The sequence below is a fragment of the Nicotiana tabacum genome, chromosome 14 (assembly GCF_000715075.1).
Source record: "Nicotiana tabacum cultivar K326 chromosome 14, ASM71507v2, whole genome shotgun sequence".
Classification (NCBI taxonomy): domain Eukaryota; kingdom Viridiplantae; phylum Streptophyta; class Magnoliopsida; order Solanales; family Solanaceae; genus Nicotiana; species Nicotiana tabacum.
Genome location: NC_134093.1, coordinates 18,829,044 through 18,848,995, shown reverse-complemented (window position 1 = coordinate 18,848,995; position 19,952 = coordinate 18,829,044). Strand labels below are relative to the sequence as shown.

The following is a 19,952-nucleotide window of genomic DNA, read 5'->3' as shown; positions in this document are numbered from 1 at the left end:
AAAATATTACAATCCCACAACAACTAATTCTGAGATTAGTTATACCATAATTTTATCCTAACTAAATATGAGATAAACCCATCTTAAATTTAATCTAAAAATTAATTATATCATTTTAGTTACTGTTGATAAGTGTAAACTGTCCCTATTCGTCGGGAAGAATAGGACACATTTGACCGTACGTGTCATAAGCAGCACAAAACTGTCGCTCCACTCATGCATACACTTCCACTTGTAACCTTTACAAAACTCAATGGCTCTTACACATACTTACCACAAATTTCTGAGCCCTCTCTCAGTATTTCTATCTTCCTCTTTCTGTACGTACGTCTCTTGATTTCGGTACATTTTCAGAATCTTGAAGTTGAAGGGTTAATATATAGTGTGTGGACAGAAAATTTGGAAAGTGGAGAGTGAGAATAGATGGCAGCAACGACAATAACAGCAGGTGGAATGGAGAGGAATCCAGCATTGATGCCAGAGGCCTCTCTTGCGCCAGTGACTATAGAACGTAAAGTTAGAACTGATTTGGAAACTTCTATTCCTAAACCTTGTAAGTTAGCTTTTGCTTCTTCTTTTACTTTTTGGTTTTCTATGTATATGAATCTAAGAGTTACTTCAATTGTATTGAAAACTTTGGTTTGATTGGGACAAAAGCAGCGCGGTGCACGTAGCATTCCTGCTCACGCAGGAAGAGCCGCACCTAAAGCGGCCTAAGGTAGACCGCTTATCCTAATGCAAGTGTCATATTCTTTTCTGCGAGATTAGAAAATCACCATCAATACCTCGGTCTAGGTCCGAGATAATCCTTTGTTCCATAGCCCTGAGGCTATTTAAAACTAGCCAATTAAGAAAGCATTATGGCGTTACTATTTCCAAGGTTTAGCCAAGGCTTAGTTCAGGGCCCCACTACTCGTCGTATTTGGTTTGGTGGTTTGGTATTGCTACGGCACATGACTTCGAGAGTCATGATGATATTATTGGGGAACAATCTTTATCAGAATATTTTTGCTTCTCACTTCGGTCAATTAGCAATAATTTGTCTGTGGACTTCCGGAAATTGGCTGCTTCTACGGGCCACGGGATAGGTTACACGGAGACAATTTTATCGTTGCTCCTATGCTAGAAATTAAAGGGATATATTTCCTTTTTTTCTTTCTGTATAGCTCAAGTGTTAATTATATTTGCGTGTTGTAGTACGATTTCTGCTTATATATCGAGCTTACTGATCTAGAACAAGGTGGTTGATGACTCTTTAGTTATAAAGTTTAACCTAATTTTCTACACTGAGCGAAAAATTACCAATAATAAGTGGAACAAGTAATCTGTAAAAGGAAAAAAAAGATAGATCAGCTTGTAACAATAGTTGAATTGCACTAAAACATCCTCTTCTTTTGAAGATAGACCAGAAAGCAAGTTTAGAAAATAGTTAAGAGGCAAAGTGTAGCAATTGGGGAAAAAAAATTCTAAATGTATGAAGGTACTTGTTGATCCAAATGTAATTCTATTAGAGCAGATGTTATAAGATCAATAGGAGTGTTGATTGCAGTAGTAAATAGGACTTCTCGGATTAGTCCTAGCTAGCTGTGTGTATATGTTTCCTATTGAAAGTGGATATATTTACGAGTTATGTTTCAGGTCTTGAACATTTCATGAAGTTTATACAGACCTTTCTATAACAGCATCCCTATATAACAATACTTCATTATAAAAGTCAAGCTTTTTTCGGAACCAATTTTCATGTTATGTTATAATATATGTTCTCTATAACAGCACTTCGCTATAACAACCAAAAATAATCGGAACAAACGAAGCTGTTATAGAGAGGTTTGACTGTATTTGGTTGACTATGGACTGTTATTAGTCGCATCTAAACCTGCATGTGTCTTTATATTGAGTACATTTTACTTAATATGGGCATCAGCCTTTATAGCTGCTGGTAATACGCGTGACCAGTAATTTAGAATGAAAAGTAGGTTAAATGGTACTCCCTGCGTCCCATTATGTAAATGTGTTTGACTGCACGGAGTTTAAGAAATAGAGGAAGACTTTTGAAACTTATGATCTAAAATTAACCATAGAAATTTGTGTGGCTAGAAATATCATATTAAGGGGGGTAAAAAGGAAAATTTAAAGTTGATTTTACCAAATATCAAAAGGTGTATTCTTTTTTAGACTGACTAAAAAGGAAAGAGTGTCACATAAATTGGGACGGAAGGAGCAGTACATAAGGCGGAAGGGTAGTGAGTTCTAATGCAAAGCAGGTTATCTGTGTGTTTAGAAGGAATCTTGTACTGAATTTTGTTAGTGTGTGCATCATCTTCCCTTGTACCAAAACTTCCGAAAATTAAACACATGAATTTTGTGGTACGTAGCCGCGTGATTTCCAATTTAATATGAGATATTGAAAAAGTTGTATAGTCTTTAAGCCTTGAAAATGAGAAAACCCAAAATGAAGAGAGTACTCATGGAATAAGCCGTCAATAGCAAACTCTTTGTATATGAAATTTCTGTTGGTCCACAATGTAGTTTAAATGACTGAATAAAAATTAAAAACTTGAAACAAAGATACCGCAACGTATAGCAGCAACTGTCAGAACAAGTTTCCAGAGGATGGAGGCCCAAAGAAAACCACAAAAACAAGAAGATAAAAATACACAGATGTTAATAAAAATACACAGATGTTAATAAATAATACTCCGTCGTCTTGGTCTCTAGTCAAAGGCACCTTAGAACAGTAAATAAGCTGGAGAAGAATGGTGATGAGATAGGATGTTTTAAAGCGGGTGGTTATCACTTTGTTGTTTTACCATTTGGAGTTCACTTGATCCTTCAACAAAGTTCTCTAACGGGAGGTATCTTAATAAAGAGTGTCATATAGGTTATAAAAAATAAAGGTGTAATATAAATTAGGCGGATGGAATAGCTGAAAAAATAAGGAGGACCAGACTACTTCTCAAAGAAATGAATTTTGGGTTCAATCAATAAGGGGATAGGTAACCTGTGAAGAAAAGCACGTCTTTACCTCGGCCATTCCGCGACTCCTCTTGGATCAACATATACTATAATAATCACCAACTTACAGACTTGGTTATCCCACTTCTTTACATTATCTACTTAATGTGATAACCAGTACTGATGGCAACAGGAGATGAACGCCAAAACTATTTCGGATCCATCAGGTGATTACGACTTGTTACTTTAGAACTGATATGGACTAGGTTTGACTTTCAACTCGATAAAAGCGTAGCAACATTGGATTGAATAAAAGATGCAACAGATTATGTATAAATGGATGACATAATAATCTTTGGTATTAGTTCAAGCGTCTGTATCCATTCCATTGGTTCTACTACCAATGAGAATCTGACTTCACGAGGAATCAGCATATTTGAAAATTAGCTACGATTAGAATTCTACTTTGTATCCCTGTATAGTTTATTCAGAGCCGAATTGTGACAGCTGGTCAACCTAAAGGTACTAAGTATAGCAAGCGTGTTGTTCATCTAGATAATCGCATATTCATATCTGTGAAGTCGAATGAATTGTTCTGGTATAGCCTCAGTATTGAAGTGTTGATGCTCTAATTTGTGGCTTCTTGTGCAGTTATCACTTGGTAGTTCGTTATTAATTGAACGGATGCAAGTTTTGCTAGTGTTCGTCATCTTTTTCTTTTTCTGTAATTAGTAGAATTATGGCCTTCTTACGACACTTAAAATATTCAGATATGGCTAGAGGATTGATCGCTCCCGATATGGAGCACCCCAACGGAACTCCTGGCCACAGGCACAATGGCATGAGTGTTCTTCAGCAGCATGCGGCCTTCTTCGACCAGGATGATGACGGCATCATTTATCCATGGGAAACATACTCCGGTAAATTATCATTCTAGTCCGTAATTCTTGTAAAGGCAGAATAATTTCCAGGAGGGTACTTTGGCGTAATGGCATGATACAATATTATTTTGAAGTATAATTTCGTCACCTTGTTCGCATCAAGATTTTAATATCGATCAGAACCATTAGCTGGTATCTTGCCAATGTTTAATTTTTCTTTTCATTTCTACTCGCTTTGAACAGGATTTCGTCAACTTGGTTTCAACATGATTGGTTCGTTTATAATGGCCATCGTCATCCATTCTGCTATGAGTTATCTTACTCTCCCGGTAAGTTAAAGCAGAGTTACTGATACTTGTAGTCATAACAACTGATGAAAATTAGAACTATGCTTGTTTATTTACCGACTCTGCTAGTTGTCGGTTTTTATGTTTTCTCTCCGTTAGTAACGTACTTTAATCAGGGGTGGTTTCCTTCTCCTTTACTTCCGATATATATTCATAATATACACAAGTGCAAGCATGGAAGTGATTCCGGGACCTACGACAGAGAAGGCAGGCAAGTATAATAGTCATCAATCTGAAATCGTATTACGAACTTCCCGAACTTGTACTCATTCTGTGATTTTCCCCTTAGGTATCTACCGATGCATTTTGAGAACATTTTTAGCAAGTATGCTAGGACCGTGCCGGATAAGCTTACTCTAGGAGAATTGTGGGATATGACTCAGGCTAATAGAGAAGTATTTGATTTCTTTGGCTGGTAAGTTTCCAACATATATGTGCTCCATTAAATTTCTTTATGTTTGTGTATATTTAGTTGCTTTAACCATTTCATCTTTTGCTTTAATTTGAAGGATTGCTACCAAAATGGAGTGGGGAATTTTGTATCTCCTTGCTAAAGATGAAGATGGTTTCTTATCTAAAGAAGCGATAAGACGCTGTTTCGATGGGAGTTTGTTCGACTATTGTGCCAAGGTACAAATGGGAGGCGATTACGCGAAGCAAGAATAGTAGACGTAGTAATCTGAGAAATAGTCTTGGATCTCGTATCTTGGCATACGATATTTAATCGATTTTCTTAGTTAAGAAACTGTGAAATGTATCCAGAATTATATTGCACAACTGTTTAAACTTCCAGTTTGATAGATTGGATATACCCCTAGAATTAAAAGGAGACATTTGTGATTGTTTCTTTCTTGAATTTTGAAAGTTTTGGTATTATCACATGCAATAGGTAGAGTTTCTTGTAATGTATTTGTTTGCTTTTAAGTTTCGACTTTCAATTGTGCATATATGTGTTGAGATATACTAAAAAGAGTTGCAGAAACTAAGCAGGAAAGTATAGTTTGTGTAGAAAGGCTTCCAAGAACAATGAGTTGCTTCTGTGATCTATAGTTCTTGTTGTGATTACAAATAGTATATTGTATATGTTAAATATGATTTGATAACTTGAAAAATTAGGTAACTTATCACAACTTGTTAAGCTATTGTAAAAATGTGAAGTATTATTATACCTTTGTTGCTCCCTAGTCTCAAATTAACATGACACTCAATTTGATTAATTTTTTGAATCTAAATTAGATTAAATCAACTTAATAATTTAAAATATTTCAAAATTAAAAATTTAAATATTCAAAAATTATACGAAAAGTATTATAACTCAGTAATTTTTTATTTCAGTATAATAAAAAAAATGTTTTAAAATATTGGTTAAAGTTCATACACTTTGACAAAAGAGTGAATAGTTAAATCTATCGAGGAGAAGAATTATCTTTATTTTCTGTCCATCTCCATTCTTAAATGTGCACATGCACAGGGGAGGGTAGTGGTTGACGATTGCTAGGTCCAATAATTGCCATAAAGAATGGACAAATCAATCTTGAAATTCACTATTATTTAGTGCGAAATGAACAACAAAATCATCAAGTTGCTTGAGAAATTATTTCCTTCAATAAACCACATCACCAGAAAAAAAAAAAAAAAAATACAGATCACATCAATAAGTTATGCTTTTTCCTCACAAAGTCATGACAAATTCACAAGTAAAAGAAACAAATTATGATCCATATCAAGCAACATAATATAATGGATTTGGAAGTTTAAATGTTCTTTTTGCACTTGGAAGTCCCTCAATGCTACTCCATTGATCTCCAACAATTCCCCAAATTCTATAGCCTTTGCTTATTAGTTTACTCCTTACCTCAGCCTTGAATCCTTGAGCACTTTTGCATTCATCTTCTTGACCTCTAATATATTCAATAACCAACAAAAAAACACATTAAAAATAAGTAACAATATCTTAAATTATGTATAACAACAAACCAAATAAATTTTGATAATAAATTCCATACCTGAGTATGAGGCTAGTCCATCCATAGAAACCAACATGGACAAGATTGTCAATGGTAGGAGATCTAAGATGTTCTTTTCTTGAAGAAACAAGAAAGATCTTAACTCCTAGTTCTTTAAGATGATTGAACAACTTCATGGAATGATCTAATGCTGTTCCTTTTCCTTGGCTTATCCAATCTTCCAAAGATGTCACATTGAGCTTATTTCCCCTATTCCACCAAAGAAAATATTAGCAACAATGAAAATCCCATATAGTAACTTTGATAATTAAGTTATATGCACTGAATATGTAATTTAACTGACTAAAAAAGAGGTAGTATGGTGGATGAAGCATTCCGCGTTCACGTAGGGTCCGAGGAAGGGCCGCACCCCAAGGGGTGTGACGTAGATAGCTTACCTTGATACAAGTATCAGTGGATGATTCCACACGGCTCGAAACCATGATTTATAGGTCACACGAAAATAACTTTACCGTTGCTCCAAGGGGTGTGATATAGACAGTTTACCCTGATGCAAGCATCATTAGCTGATTCCACGGCTCGAACCCATGACCTATAGGTCACACGGAAACAAATTTTCCGTTGTTCCAAGGCTTCACTTCGTAATTTAACTAACTATAACATGTTATTATTCTATTTTCTAGAGTACCACACAATGAGTATATAGAATTTATACAAACCCTTTCCTAAAAAGAAAAATGAGAAAGAAAACTTACCCAAAGCCATTTTGCTTGTAGTAAGGAATAGTGGAAAGAAGGGTGTCATCAATGTCAAAAATCCAAGCATCTTTCCCATCATTTTCCAAGATGCAATTAGTACTAAGATGAAGTATGCATTCATCAATTGTTCTTTCAGAATCCACTTTGTATTGAGTTGAAGTCATGTATTTTGCAATATAGGAAACACATTCTTGAGGCACAACAACATAGTCTCTAATGTTGTGCAACTCAACATTCATTCTCCAACTCTCACAATAATTCTTGAGGCTGATTTTAAGACCACTATTGGTGGTTTTGTACTCTTTCAAGATGTTCCAATCTGCAAAAGACGAAGTTAAGAGAATGCAAAATATTGCAAAGAAAATTCCAAGTTTTTTTGCCATTGTTTTAGGGAGAAAAAAAAAGAGTTGAAGAAATTGATGAGAAAGTTGAGGTTTTTAGTTCATTTTGTGTAGCTACTTATTGTGGAGAGAGTTAGGAATTAAAATGAAAGGTCACATGGGGTGATGGAAATTAGTTGTCACCATGTATATTTTTGTCCTCAAGAACACATGATCTCTTAGGTGGCAAGTTTATTAAATAAAATATTGAATTGTCTTATTCTACAATATTCTACATATTTTGGTTTTGGTTCAAGTACAACTACTTAGATCATGAAAATGGAATTTGATTTTTGTATTTCGTTCACACTAGCAGTCTAGCACGTCAATTACATCTCCATGGGTGTCATTTGACTTTACTTTAAAAAAATCACAAATCTAAAAAACAAATTTTTGTCTCTAATACACAAATTGATATCACTTGAAAAGTAATAAGACATCAATATTAATTTGAGATAGAAAGTGAATATCAGTTCTCCACTGATCATATCAAAATATAAGAGAGATTACTGTTACGAACATAAACCTGAAAGAGGTCTCTGAAACTTTTTAAATTTTAAATATCGGGATTTATTGATTTAAAGTTTACAAAAACAAGCAATTAAAATAAGAAGATTCCGTTAAATTATTTACTATTTAGCAAGAAATATCTACAGTAAAGAAGTGTCAAATAATTAACTCCGATATAAAAAAAAGTAAAAAGAAAACAACGCCGTAAATCCAACCAATTAAAAGTTGGATTCTTAGAAATAATTGCCAAGTGGGTGCCATGTTCCTTGCCATGTCAACGAACAGCTATATCACATGGAGTCAAACCTAATCGGTCAACACCTATAACTATAAATAAGATCACCCGTTATAATTTAGTGTTATAATATAAAAATTGTTGTATTGACTCATACAACACAAATTTGAGAGCTAATAATTTTCTTAAGAAAACTGATCTTATATCGTATAAGAGCCCATTTGGTCAAGCTGCCAAGAACTGTTTGTTTTAAAAAATATTTTTGTTTATAATTGCTTTTCAAAAAAGTATATTTGGAGAAAAATAAGTTATGTTTGGCAAATTCATTTGAGAGGTACTTTTTGGAATATTTAATAAGCAAATTGTATTTAGTGAATCTTTACAAAAAGAACTTTTAAGTGTCAAATTACGGAAAAAAATATTAAAAATTTACTTTACAATCAATATTATTTAAAACAGACAAATAAATTTAATTATCTATTGTAGAACAATTTAATTAGTTTCTATTTTTATTTAATTAAAATATTTATAAAGTAAAAATATATGTTAAACTTTTTTTAATCAATATAGTTATCCAAAACATAATATTAGGTATCTAGTATTATTACCTATTGTTTAAATAATGAATTGAATATATCAAAATATATTATTAACTCAGTACAAATAAAATTTACTCTATAAATCACTATCTAAATATAAAAGAAGAGATTTTTTTATAATAAAGAGGCCATTCCAAAAAGGAATAGGAGAAGGAGAAAAAATTACAATGAAAATAAAAAAGAGGAGAAGGGACAGTGAAAACAAAAAAAGGAAAAGAAAAAGGTTAAATTAATGAGGGATAATTTAAGAAATACAAAATTATGGTAAGGATATTTTTTTCTTCAAAATTCTAATTTGATACTTCTGCTTCTACTTCTAGGAAGAAGTTATAATTTGTAGCTTTTCCAAAAGCAAAAAAATGATTTTTGTTGCTGCTCAAAAGTACTTTTCTTTCTTGGCCAAATACCTTAAATTTTCAACAAAAAAAAAAGGTACTTTTCTAATTAAAAAAAATACTTTTGACTTGCTAAAAGTTTGGTCAAACCTACTCTAAGTTTTATACTGGAGTAATAATTACTACTTTTACTACTATGTGTTACCTATATCATGGATCAGTGTAGGCCCAATAGGGTATAGGCCCAGTTGTATATTCTCCTTCATAAATTTTGTAGCTTTGTAGTTGTAAGAAAGAGATGTATAAGTGAGTCCAAATGTACAATATCCGGGTCCAACAATAAGAAATGGGACATTCTAGAATGTAAAAGAACTCAATTCATTTTAGCTCTTACCTTTTTATGAAATAAACAGATGGTTTCTCTCTCTCTCAAGCTAGGTTTTGTTCATTTCATTTTACAAATAGATTCGGATATACGAATCTAACATGGTATCGGAGCAATGGAATAGATCCAGCTCGTCATCAGCTATCGTCCGATTGTACCCTTCGTCGGAGTTTTTGAAGTTTTGTGTTCTGAGGTTTCTTCTCAGATGGTGAAAATTTTGGGAATTTTTCGTGTTTTCTCTCCTTCAACACTTAGGGATCCTTTCTTTTTCACTATTTGACAAAATAAATCTGGTAAAAATTCTTTATTTTTTATTTGTATGCTCAAATTTGATAAAAGTTAGGTTTTCTCCCCCAAATTGTTAGGGTTTTGTGGTAATTTATTGTACTAGTTATAGTTCATTGTCGTATCTGTGAATTCTCATTTGCTTCAACATGAGTACCACTAGTTATGCGAACTCCGAGGGCATTGTCGAATTTATAGTAGATTCCTCCCACCCTTTCTATGTTCACCCATCTTACAGTCCTAGTAGTCAATTGGTGACCATTCCTTTCAATGGTACTGGTTTCGTTTATTGGCGCAGTAGTATGCTGACCTCTCTCTCCGCTAAGAATAAATTGGGATTAATCACAGGTAAAATAGCCCAACCACAAACTGATTCTCCTTATTATCCTTTCTGGGAGCGTTGCGATGATATGGTAAAGGACTGAATTACCAACTCCTTAACCAGAGAACTTGCAATCAGTGTTATGTGTTTTCTTACTGCTAAATAGGTTTGGCAGGACATTAATGATAAGTATGGTCAATCGAATGGGTCCAGATATATACAAATTCAAAGAGAAATTAGTGCATCTTCTCATGGTGCTTCTGACATAACTAGTTATTTCACCAAAATGAGAAGCTTATGGGATGAACTCACATCTGCCTATATTGGACCAACCTGTTCTTGTGGTGCACTTCCAAAATTCATAGAAGACCAACACATGTTTCAGTTTATCAGTGGGTTGAATGATTCATACTCTACTGTCAAGAGTAGTATTTTACTGATGAGCCTTCTTCCCTCCATTAGTAAGGCATATTCCCTCCTACAACAAGATGAAAGTCAGAAGGAAGTAAAATCTACACCTCATGGGTTCTCTGGTGATTCTGCAGCATCTTTCTCTGTTTCTTCCAGCATCCCTCAACCCAATAACAAATTCTACAACTAGAAGGTCGGTTTTGACTCTAAACGGTAATCTTCTTCTATCTCTTGCAAGTACTGCAAGAAGCCTGGGCATACTGTGGACAAGTTCTACAGGCCACATGGTTTTCCAACTGAATTTAAGTTTACTAAGAATAAAAGAGTTGCTACATGTGCCCAAGTTGATGAACCTAATGCTGACATACTTGCTGGTCCTACAAATTCTTCTGATTCTGCAGCTTTTGGCCTTAGCAAGGAGCAATACCAACACCTTGTGACACTTCTTCAACAAGCACAAGTTTCACCCAACTGTATTCAACCTTCCTCTTCTGAAGAACAATTTGGTTTTGCTAATTTTGCAGGTGTGTGCCATCTTCCTGAAGTACAATCTATTGTTCATTGTTTGTCTGCTCAACAACAACAACAACAACTCAGTAAAATCTCACTAATGGGGTCTGGGGAGGGTAGTGTATACGCAGACCTTACCCCTACAACCCTGAAGGAGTAGAGAGGTTGTTTCCGAAAGACCTTCGGCTCAAGAAAATAAAATGACAAAAGGACAAAAAGGAGACAATATTAGTATCACCACAGCAATCATAGGAAAAATAGAAACACCATAAAATCCAGAAGAAAGATGCAAAGCAAAGGGAGACAATATTAGTATCACCACAGCAATCATAAAAAAATAGGAACATCATGAAATCTAGAAGAAAGATACAAAGCAAAAGCGATAGCTAGTAAATAGGACCTGCACTGAAAAGCAAAATAGTGAGACATAACATTTTCACTAGCTATCTTAGGCAAAAATCCTACATGGCTAGTCCCACAATGGTACGAAGTAAGGCACAACTCAACTACCTCCTAAACTGCAACCCTAATACTCGACCTCCACATCTTCCTATCAAGTGTCATGTCCTCGAAAATCTGGAGCCTCGTCATATCCTGCCTGATCACCTCTCCCCAATACTTCTTAGGCCGCCCTCTACCTCTTCTCGTGTCCTCCATAACCATCTGCTCACACCTCCGTACCGGAGCATCTGGGCTTCTCCTCTGAACATGTCTGAACCATCTAAGCCTCGCTTCCTGCATTGTTTGTCTGCTCAGTTAGGTAGAAGTCCTTTGATTGTCGATTCAGGTTTCACTAATCATATGACCCCACACAAATATTTTTTACACAATATTCAACCTCTGACCTCTCCCTATTTGATAACATTACCAAACGGTTATAAAGTAAAAGTCATTTCTATTGGCTTTTTACATCTTAGACAAGATATAATTTTACATAATGTACTTTTAGTTCCATCTTTCCAATTCAATCTTATTTCTGTTCATCAACTTCTTTCTCAGTTAAAATGCATTGCTATATTTACTAGTTTCTATGGCTTCTTACAGGTCCCTTCTCTGAAGAGGCCAATGAAAATTGGTAAGGCAGCACGCGGTCTCTACTTTCTTCTTCTCAACATGCCTACACATTCAGATTTTGTTTATGATGTTCCATCTGTCCTGGCAGTTCCACCTGTTTCTACTATTCTTCCAGTACTGTATGTAGTTCTGATTCTCCCACATCCCCTAGTCCCTCTTGTAATCCATCTTCTGTTGTTAATAAAATAGATTGGTTTTGGCATTAGAGACTTGGTCACATGCCTTATCACAAAATGAAACCTATCCCTTGCTTATCTCATTTGATTTCTCATAAACAATCTTTCATTTGCTCAAAGATTGTTCTTCCCTGAAAGTCACATCCATTCAACTGCCCCATTTCAATTGGTTCACATAGATATCTGGGGCCCTTACCATAATAGAATATATCATGGTTTTAGATATTTTATCACTATAGTGGAAGACTTCACTAGGGTTACATGGACACTTTTCTTTCTTACAAAAGCAATGCCCTAACTATTATAAAGGCATTTACCTCCATGGTCAAAGTCCACTTTAATTCCTCTGTCCAAACTTTCAGATCCGATAATGCTTTTGAACTAGGTGGCAGTTCTGAAGCTTCAGTTTTCTTCAATGAAAATGGGATATTACATCGAACTACTGTTCCACACATACCACAACAAAATGGAGTGGTAGAGCGAAAATATAAACACCTCCTAGAAACATCCAGGGCCTTACTTTTTCAATCGAAGCTTCCAACAAAATATTGGGGTGATTGTGTTTTGACAGCCACATATATTATCAACAGATTGCCTTCCTCTGTTCTAAATAACTCCTCACCATATGAAAACTTGCATGGTGTTTCTCCTACATATGACCATAGGAAATCTTTTGGATGCCTTTGCTTTGCCACCACTCCCAAACCTAGGAGAGACAAATTTCAGTCTAGAGCTATTGCTTGTGTTTTCTTAGGTTATCCTTGTGGTAAGAAAGGATATAGGCTTCTAAACCTCTTCAATCATTCTATTTTCTTTTCTAGAGATGTTGTATTTCATGGACATATTTTTCCCTATTTCTCTTCCTTCTCTCCTTCTAATTTTCCTCATTCCCCCATTGATCATGTCACTCCTTCTCCACCTGTTCTTTTTCTTTCTACTCCAACATCAGCTTCTTCTCATTCTCCCTCTCTACACTCTGCTCCTGCTCCTATTTCTCCTTTCTCATCCTCTGCTCATCCTTGCCCTTCTCCTTCTACACCTTTACCTCCATGTCTCTCTTCTCATGTTTTCAGTACCTCTACACCACCTATTAAAAAGTCTACTAGAGTGTCTCACCAGCCTACTTATTTGAAAGATTATATTTGCTCTTCTGCCTCTTTTCTTTCTGTTTCTGACAACTCCAAGGTTTCAGCTGTTGCGCTACACTTGCATGAACCTCAGTTTTACCAACAGGCTGCCTCACACCCTGCTTGGCAAGAAGCTAGGCTTAAAGAATTTCAGGCTTTTGAAGCAAACAACACTTGGGATATCATTCCACTTCCCCCTCATAAGAAACCTATTCCTTGCAAATGGGTTTACAAGATTAAACAAAAGTTTGATGGTTCCATTGAGAGATAAATCTAGATTAGTTATTATAGGGGATACACAAAAAAAGGGATTGATTACACAGAAATATTTTCCCAGTAGTCAAATTCACTACTATTAAATGCCTTTTTTCCTTGGCTACCAAGAAGAACTAGATTGTCTACCAACTTGATGTGAATAATGCATTCCTTCGTGGTGATCTCCATGAATAGGTCTACATGAAAATTCCCATTGGCCTTCAGGTTCTTCTCCTTCCTCTTCCTCTTCCCCATTGGTATGCAAACTCAAGAATTCATTATATGGTCTCAAATAGGCTTCTAGACAATAGTTTTCAAAATTGTCTGAAGCTTTGTTATCTCGGGGCTACTCTTCAAGTAAGAATGACTATTCCCTTTTCACCAAGTCCACTGGTGGATCTCTGACTGCCTTGGCAGTCTATGTGGATGACATTTTATTGGAGACCTTGGCTCCATTCATTATTTCTTGGGTTTGGAGTTCAGTAAGATCCCACAGGGGTATTTGTTGACTCAGACCAAGTATGTCATTGATTTTCTTGAAGAATTTTATTGTCAGCATTTCACACCTGTAGTTATCCCTCTTGAAAGCTCAACCAAACTTATTGCTACAATGGGAGAGCATGTCTCTGACCCTAGTATTTACAGGAGACTCGTGGAAAAGTTGAATTTTTTGCAGCACACCAGACCAGATATAGCATTTTCAGTCCAAACTTGAGCCAATTTCTTCTGGCTCCACGGGTTCCTTATATGTTGGTTGCATTGTATGTACTCAGGTATTTGATGAACAACGCTCGTTTGGACATTCTCCTTTCCTCTTGCTCTGATATGTCTCTCTTGGCTTTCTCTGATTCTGACTGAGTTGTATGTGCCCAGTCCAGGAGGGCAATAACTGGTTATTATATCACTTTTGGGAGTTCTCCTATCTCTTGGAAGAGTAAGAAGCAGCCCATTATTTTATTGTCTTCTGCTGAGGCAGAATATAGAGCCTTGTGAAAGATTGTCGCTGAGATTTCTTGGCTTGTTCATTTATTTGCTCACCTTGGTTTGGTGATTTCTAGTCCTGTTCAAGTACTTTGAGATAGCCATGTAGCCTTTTATATTGCCAAGAACCCCGTTTTTCATGAGTGCACAAAATATATTGATATTGATTGTCATTAGGTGCGGGATTGTCTTCACTCTCGGATGATTTCTCTTCAGTATGTTTCATCCTCTGCACAGCTTGCTGACATTCTGAACAAATCCCTTCCAGGCCCTCTTCATCATTCTCTCCTTGGCAAGCTTGGAGTGTTCTCACCCTCTATCTTGAGGGGGGGTGTTAACAATATCATGGATCAGTGTAGGCCCAATAGGGGATAGGCCTAGTTGTATATTCTCATTTATGAATTCTGTAGCTTTTTAACTTTAATAAAGATATGTATAAGTGAGTCCAAATGTACAATATCTGGGTCCAACAATAAGAAATGGGACATTCTAGAATGTAAAAGAACTCAATTCATTTTAGCTCTTACCTTTTTATGAAATAAAATAGATCGTTTCTGTCTCTCTCGAGCTAGGTTTTGTTCATTTCATTTCACAAATAGATTCGGATATACGAATCTAACAGTATGACTTCCTAGTAATGATAAAGTTAGACGATAATTTTGGAGCAATGGTAAAATTGTCTCCATGTGACCTATAATCATGAGTTTGAATCGTAAAATCAGCATTAATACTTGCATCAGGGCAAAATTGCCTATATCATACTCCCTTAAAGTGCGACCCATCCCGAATCTTGCATGAACGAGTTACCACTCGATAATTTGAGCTCGATTTTGCTTCAGTTACTCGAACTAATACTAAACAGGTTATAAGAGCTCCTACTCCCTAAATCTTTCTTCAATTTTCTCTCTTTTTATATTTTTTAGACTATATATTTATATTAAATTCGTCGTCTGTCATCATAGAAACAGTGAATTTAAATGATGTACTTTCTTTTCATTTCTTGAATTCCTAGAACAACTTTCTATTTTGGGGTCAAATTATGCATATTTAAACTATTCAATTGGTATTTGCATCCTCTGATCCTGTCATAATTGTATATATCAAATAACTTTACCCATTAATACTTAAATAAATGGAAAAAAAACTATCTAATTTTTGCCTCAGCTTTATCTTCCACGCCCTTTGGGTTCTTCTTTTGAGGGTTATTCTCTAATATCTCAACTACTTTGCGACCTAATTTCTCGAGCTTTCTCTAACAAATATTAGTCATTTGCCTAATATCTATGTGTCAAGACGACCTACAAAGTTGGAAAAAAAAGGTGATAGAATATAAGGGTCCACCAAACTCTATAGAGAACCAGGTTATATATCAGTTCCGCTAGAACACACGCACATTGCAGTAAGTAAATGACAAGAGAATTTTTACGTGTAAAATTCCCAGCTCAACGGGATTAAAAACCACGACTTACCCTTGTAGGATTTCAACTTCACTATTGAGCAACTTTTAGATTACAATCTCTGTAACCTAGGAATTAACCTCTTAATCCCTCACTAACTTGTAATACTCTATTACAAGACACTTTGTAATAACTCTATTATAAAGACTTTACAACTCGACTAACTCTAGCCAAGACTCAAACACAAAGGTTTAAGGTTTACAAAGGGTTTCCTGCAGAATACTTCTAAACAAGCTAAGTAGGAATTACAATTGAAGAACTATTACAAAGTTACAATTCAATAAAGGACATACAATGACTTGTTGTGGGAAATTGCCCGTAGTAGTGTTGTTCTTTGTTGTTGATTCACTTAAGAATTGATTGCTTGATGATCAATGACCTTGTGAGAGCTTGAATGAATTCTCTAAGTGAACAACTGATTTGTTTTACCTTTCTTGATGTTAATAATGTATTTGTGACATCATTATGTAAGCAAGGTAGGTAAAGGACACTCCCCATAAAGTTGACTGTTGCATTGTTTCTGCACTGTAGCATGTGCAGGCAGCAGCTTTACAGTTGGGCAATTGACTTGTGCAGTTTCCTCGGGAAACGGTAGCTATCTGTTCCCTCTATTGTTCCTTTCACTCTGACGAGTTGAGCCATATCCCAAGCTGGAACCTTTTGATCTTAAGGTCTTGAGAATATGTAATAGGTTCCTTATCTGGTTCTTGACAGTAAATTTGTTAGATAATCAAAACATAACAGATATATACATATAGTCTATCAATTTCTCCCTTTTTGATGATGACAAACTTATAATTCAAGTTCCCCCTAAGAACCAGCATTTCCTGAATTCCCCCTGAATTTGTTTTCCCATCCTTGTTCCCCCTGAATTATTTTTTCCCTTTTTGGCATCATAAAAAGATTAGTAACAGGCTTATAGCAGAAAGAAGTTTAGCTTGAAATGCCACTTGTGTGCACACAACATGACTAAAAACAGAGCATAAAGACAAGGCATATATAGCAAAAAGGGAAAAGCTTCCATTAAACAAATTGGATTTGAAAACAGGGAGCAGAGTCAATGTTGATGATAACCATCCACAATTCAGAACAACAAAAACAAATACCGCAAACATAAAAAAAAAACCTAATCATAGGAAACTAATACTTAAGACTTGACACTGAGGGGACACTGTTTATGGAGCACTGAAAGGAGAGGGCTTAGAGGCAAAGGCAAGGGTTTGGAGGACGAGATCTATTCGAGCATTCGCCGACATTTGCTCATTGAGCAGTTTCTCTTTTAGGTCCTCCACCTTTTTCTTGAGCTCAGCATTCTCCTTGGTCAGACGGGCAACCTCTTCATTTTGAGAGATACTGAAACCAGGTGCCTCCTGAAGATGACTCAACTGACTCTCAAGAATAGAATTCCTTGTTTTCGACATCCTTATCTGAGTAGTAGCATTGTTTTGAGCGTTGATCAACTGAGAAATGGTAGAAGTGCTTCCAACTCCTCCAGCCTTATCAATGCACTCACATTCTTCCGGAGTAGACTTGAAAAAAGTTTGCTTCTTAGTGCCCACTTTAGCTTGTCCCAGAGGAACCTTGAAGTACTCAAAGACCTTGGCGAGAAGGAACCCATAAGGCAACCTATGGTTACCATCTTTAAAATCTGCCACTTTTTGCATGTGCTCTATCATGATCCCATGCAGGTTGATGGTAGTGAAGTTGTCCAGTGCTTCCGCGAGGAACAGGTCTGCACGAGAAGTGATAGATCTTCTCTCAGCACGAGGGAGCAAGACCTTGTTCACTATCTTAAATAACAGTTGGTACACTGGAAGGAGGGCCTTCTTCTGTACCCGTTCCCCTTGCTGAATTACTCTGTCCTTCAGGATGGCATTTTTGAAATTTTGAGAACAAGATCCCTATCGTGGAAATTTTTTGAAAGACAAGAATCAAATAATTTTTTGTGGTGGAACAAAATATCTCTCATCTCCCCCTCGAATAGATTCTTTTTTTTTGTTTCCAAAGGAATGTTGTTATGTTGTTTTGAAGGGTGCACTAATCCCTTGAATCCGGTACCAACGGGTATCACCCCCCCAAAACAACGTTCTCTTTCAGGCCTTTCAACCAATCGATACGACCCCGGAGAGCCGCTTTTGCTAAAACTCGAGCAGTTTCTTGAAAACTCGCTTCAGATATGAAACTTTGAGTATTGAGAGATGCTCTTGTTATCGTTCTATTTGTCTTTTTTTTTTCAATTAGTTAGTAAGTAAGTTCTCTTAGTCCCGAAGAGAGAAAAGTTGAACTACTCCTATATTCCATTACCATGTCAACTCCATTCACCAGCACACATATGTGATCATCCTCAACTTTGAAGAGGTCAGTATAGAAACTTTGAACTTCCTCCTCATACACCTTTGGAGCATCACTTGTGAACAAATGTGTCCACTGTTGAAACTCACAAATTTCAACCAGCTGTCTCATACCAGCCTCCTCCAAAATGTCAGACTTTTTGATTCCTCAACTTCTCTTTCCCAGCACTTCTTGGATCACCAACTTTGGCCTTCTTTGAGGAACCAGGTTCTTCATCAGTATCAACTTTTCTCTTAGTAGACTTGTGAACATTCTTTCCTTTTTCATCAGACTTCATAGACTTTTCACCCAATTCTTTCATCACCCTGGCAGCAGACTCTTCTACCAACTTATCACCAGATTCTTTCACCATATTTTCACTAGCGACAGCATCATCAGGCTTGTTCAGACTTTCAGCAGACACGGAAGATCCCCTTTTAGGCTTGGGGAGACCATGCTTCTGTGAGCGCTTTCTAGTCAAGGAACCAGGTTCCTCTTCTATTTCATCATCCACATACACAACTGGCACTATCTTCTCGCTCATAAATTTTTCATCTTTCACTAATTTTCTTCTCCTTGACTTAGCTTGGTTGTTCTTAAGCACAGACTCAAGAGCCTTCTTCCTTTGCAACCTTGTACTAGGTCACTTAGGAGTAGACTCTTGAGCAGCCATTGGTCTACGCCTAGTCAAACTAGAAATTGGCATGTCATCAAAATCCTTTTCACTTTCCCAAACTACTTCTTCAGAATCAGATCTCATCTCAGGCACAATCACAGACAAAGGCTCAGCATCGAAATGAAGGGAGAGAGCAGGATCAATACTGACCTGGTGTTCTTAAGAGAATCCCTGAGTAGGATCCTCTAAGGAGGGATTAGGTCCCTCGGTTGGTACCCCATGTGTTGATTGTTCAACAGACACAAACTCTCTACCCTCTACCATAGTTTTAGACTCTTCCCCCGAGCCTCAGACCCATCCACACTTCCTTATATAACAACCCCTTCATTAGCTATAGATAGAATGTTCTCTATTGCTTCTTTCTCTTGTACATCTATGGAAAACTCAGTAGATGAAGGAGTGTTACCTGTGGACACAAGATCAGGAGCAATTTTTGTTGAGTCAAACTTCTCGGAACTATCAGTCTGATCTACCTTTGACCCCTTTTTCATAGGTGAACTTGAAATTTCCTGATTTTCTTCTTTGTCGGCAGTACTTTGTTCATCCCCCTTTTCTGGTAAAGTAGAAGAAGGGCTCTGGGCTACAAATCTTTTGCGACTCCTATGAGAACCAGAACTCGAATGGGTAGAAGAGGAGACGAAATGTGGGGTTGACTCTGTCCTAGGGTTTTGGTTAGCAGTGGTGTAGGGTGAGGAGTCTAATATCGGTGTTTCAACAGGTGAGGATTCAATGGGGATGTCACTTGGAACACTCGAGGTTGTTTGATTTTCAGCCATGGTGAGAAGAGGAGAAGGGATTTGGTAGTTTGAAGAGAGGCAGAAGAATGGGGTTTTGAAATATGATGGGAGGAGTTGTGACAGTGATAGATGTATTTATGATGGATGAGGGACCGGTTATGAAAGGGCGGCAGTTTTGGGAGTTGAGTCGGTTCTCAATGGGTGAGACGTTTGGGTTCAAAGGACGCAAAGAAATAGTAACTGACATATTGATGACGT

The 19,952-nt window shown here is 36.4% G+C and overlaps 3 protein-coding genes across 3 annotated transcripts; 2 read left to right on the top strand and 1 right to left on the bottom strand.

Moving 5' to 3' along the window:
- The first annotated feature begins 267 nt into the window (after window positions 1-267).
- Window positions 268-5,088, top strand: LOC107783728 (peroxygenase). Its single transcript, XM_016604744.2, has 6 exons — window positions 268-553; window positions 3,726-3,875; window positions 4,080-4,165; window positions 4,300-4,394; window positions 4,473-4,598; window positions 4,693-5,088. Exons 1-6 carry the CDS (start codon window positions 424-426, stop codon window positions 4,847-4,849), a joined length of 744 nt encoding a protein of 247 aa, XP_016460230.1. The 5' UTR covers window positions 268-423; the 3' UTR covers window positions 4,850-5,088.
- A 615-nt stretch (window positions 5,089-5,703) lies between these two features.
- On the bottom strand, window positions 5,704-7,401 carry LOC107783729 (acid phosphatase 1). Its single transcript, XM_016604745.2, has 3 exons — window positions 6,906-7,401; window positions 6,190-6,399; window positions 5,704-6,084 (listed from the first exon to the last, which is right to left on the bottom strand). Exons 1-3 carry the CDS (start codon window positions 7,289-7,291, stop codon window positions 5,907-5,909), a joined length of 774 nt encoding a protein of 257 aa, XP_016460231.1. The 5' UTR covers window positions 7,292-7,401; the 3' UTR covers window positions 5,704-5,906.
- A 2,385-nt stretch (window positions 7,402-9,786) lies between these two features.
- LOC142168834 (uncharacterized) lies at window positions 9,787-13,528 on the top strand. The gene is made up of 5 exons (XM_075229993.1): window positions 9,787-10,050; window positions 10,126-10,515; window positions 10,609-10,894; window positions 11,830-12,073; window positions 12,493-13,528. Exons 1-5 carry the CDS (start codon window positions 9,787-9,789, stop codon window positions 13,526-13,528), a joined length of 2,220 nt encoding a protein of 739 aa, XP_075086094.1.
- Window positions 13,529-19,952: the final 6,424 nt, after the last annotated feature.

Bases quoted from the DNA above. Each gene is read 5' to 3' on its own strand.
- LOC107783728 (XM_016604744.2), top strand. From the start codon at position 424: ATGGCAGCAACGACAATAACAGCAGGTGGAATGGAGAGGAATCCAGCA. The intron at 554-3,725 runs GTAAGTTAGCTT...TAAAATATTCAG, and splicing joins AACTTCTATTCCTAAACCTT to ATATGGCTAGAGGATTGATC. The intron at 4,599-4,692 runs GTAAGTTTCCAA...TTTAATTTGAAG, and splicing joins GTATTTGATTTCTTTGGCTG to GATTGCTACCAAAATGGAGT.
- LOC107783729 (XM_016604745.2), bottom strand. From the start codon at position 7,291: ATGGCAAAAAAACTTGGAATTTTCTTTGCAATATTTTGCATTCTCTTA. The intron at 6,400-6,905 runs GTAAGTTTTCTT...TTGGTGGAATAG, and splicing joins TACAAGCAAAATGGCTTTGG to GGGAAATAAGCTCAATGTGA. The intron at 6,085-6,189 runs GTATGGAATTTA...TGAATATATTAG, and splicing joins TGGACTAGCCTCATACTCAG to AGGTCAAGAAGATGAATGCA.
- LOC142168834 (XM_075229993.1), top strand. From the start codon at position 9,787: ATGAGTACCACTAGTTATGCGAACTCCGAGGGCATTGTCGAATTTATA. The intron at 10,051-10,125 runs GTAAAGGACTGA...ACTGCTAAATAG, and splicing joins GGGAGCGTTGCGATGATATG to GTTTGGCAGGACATTAATGA. The intron at 12,074-12,492 runs GTATGTAGTTCT...CCAAACTTTCAG, and splicing joins TCTACTATTCTTCCAGTACT to ATCCGATAATGCTTTTGAAC.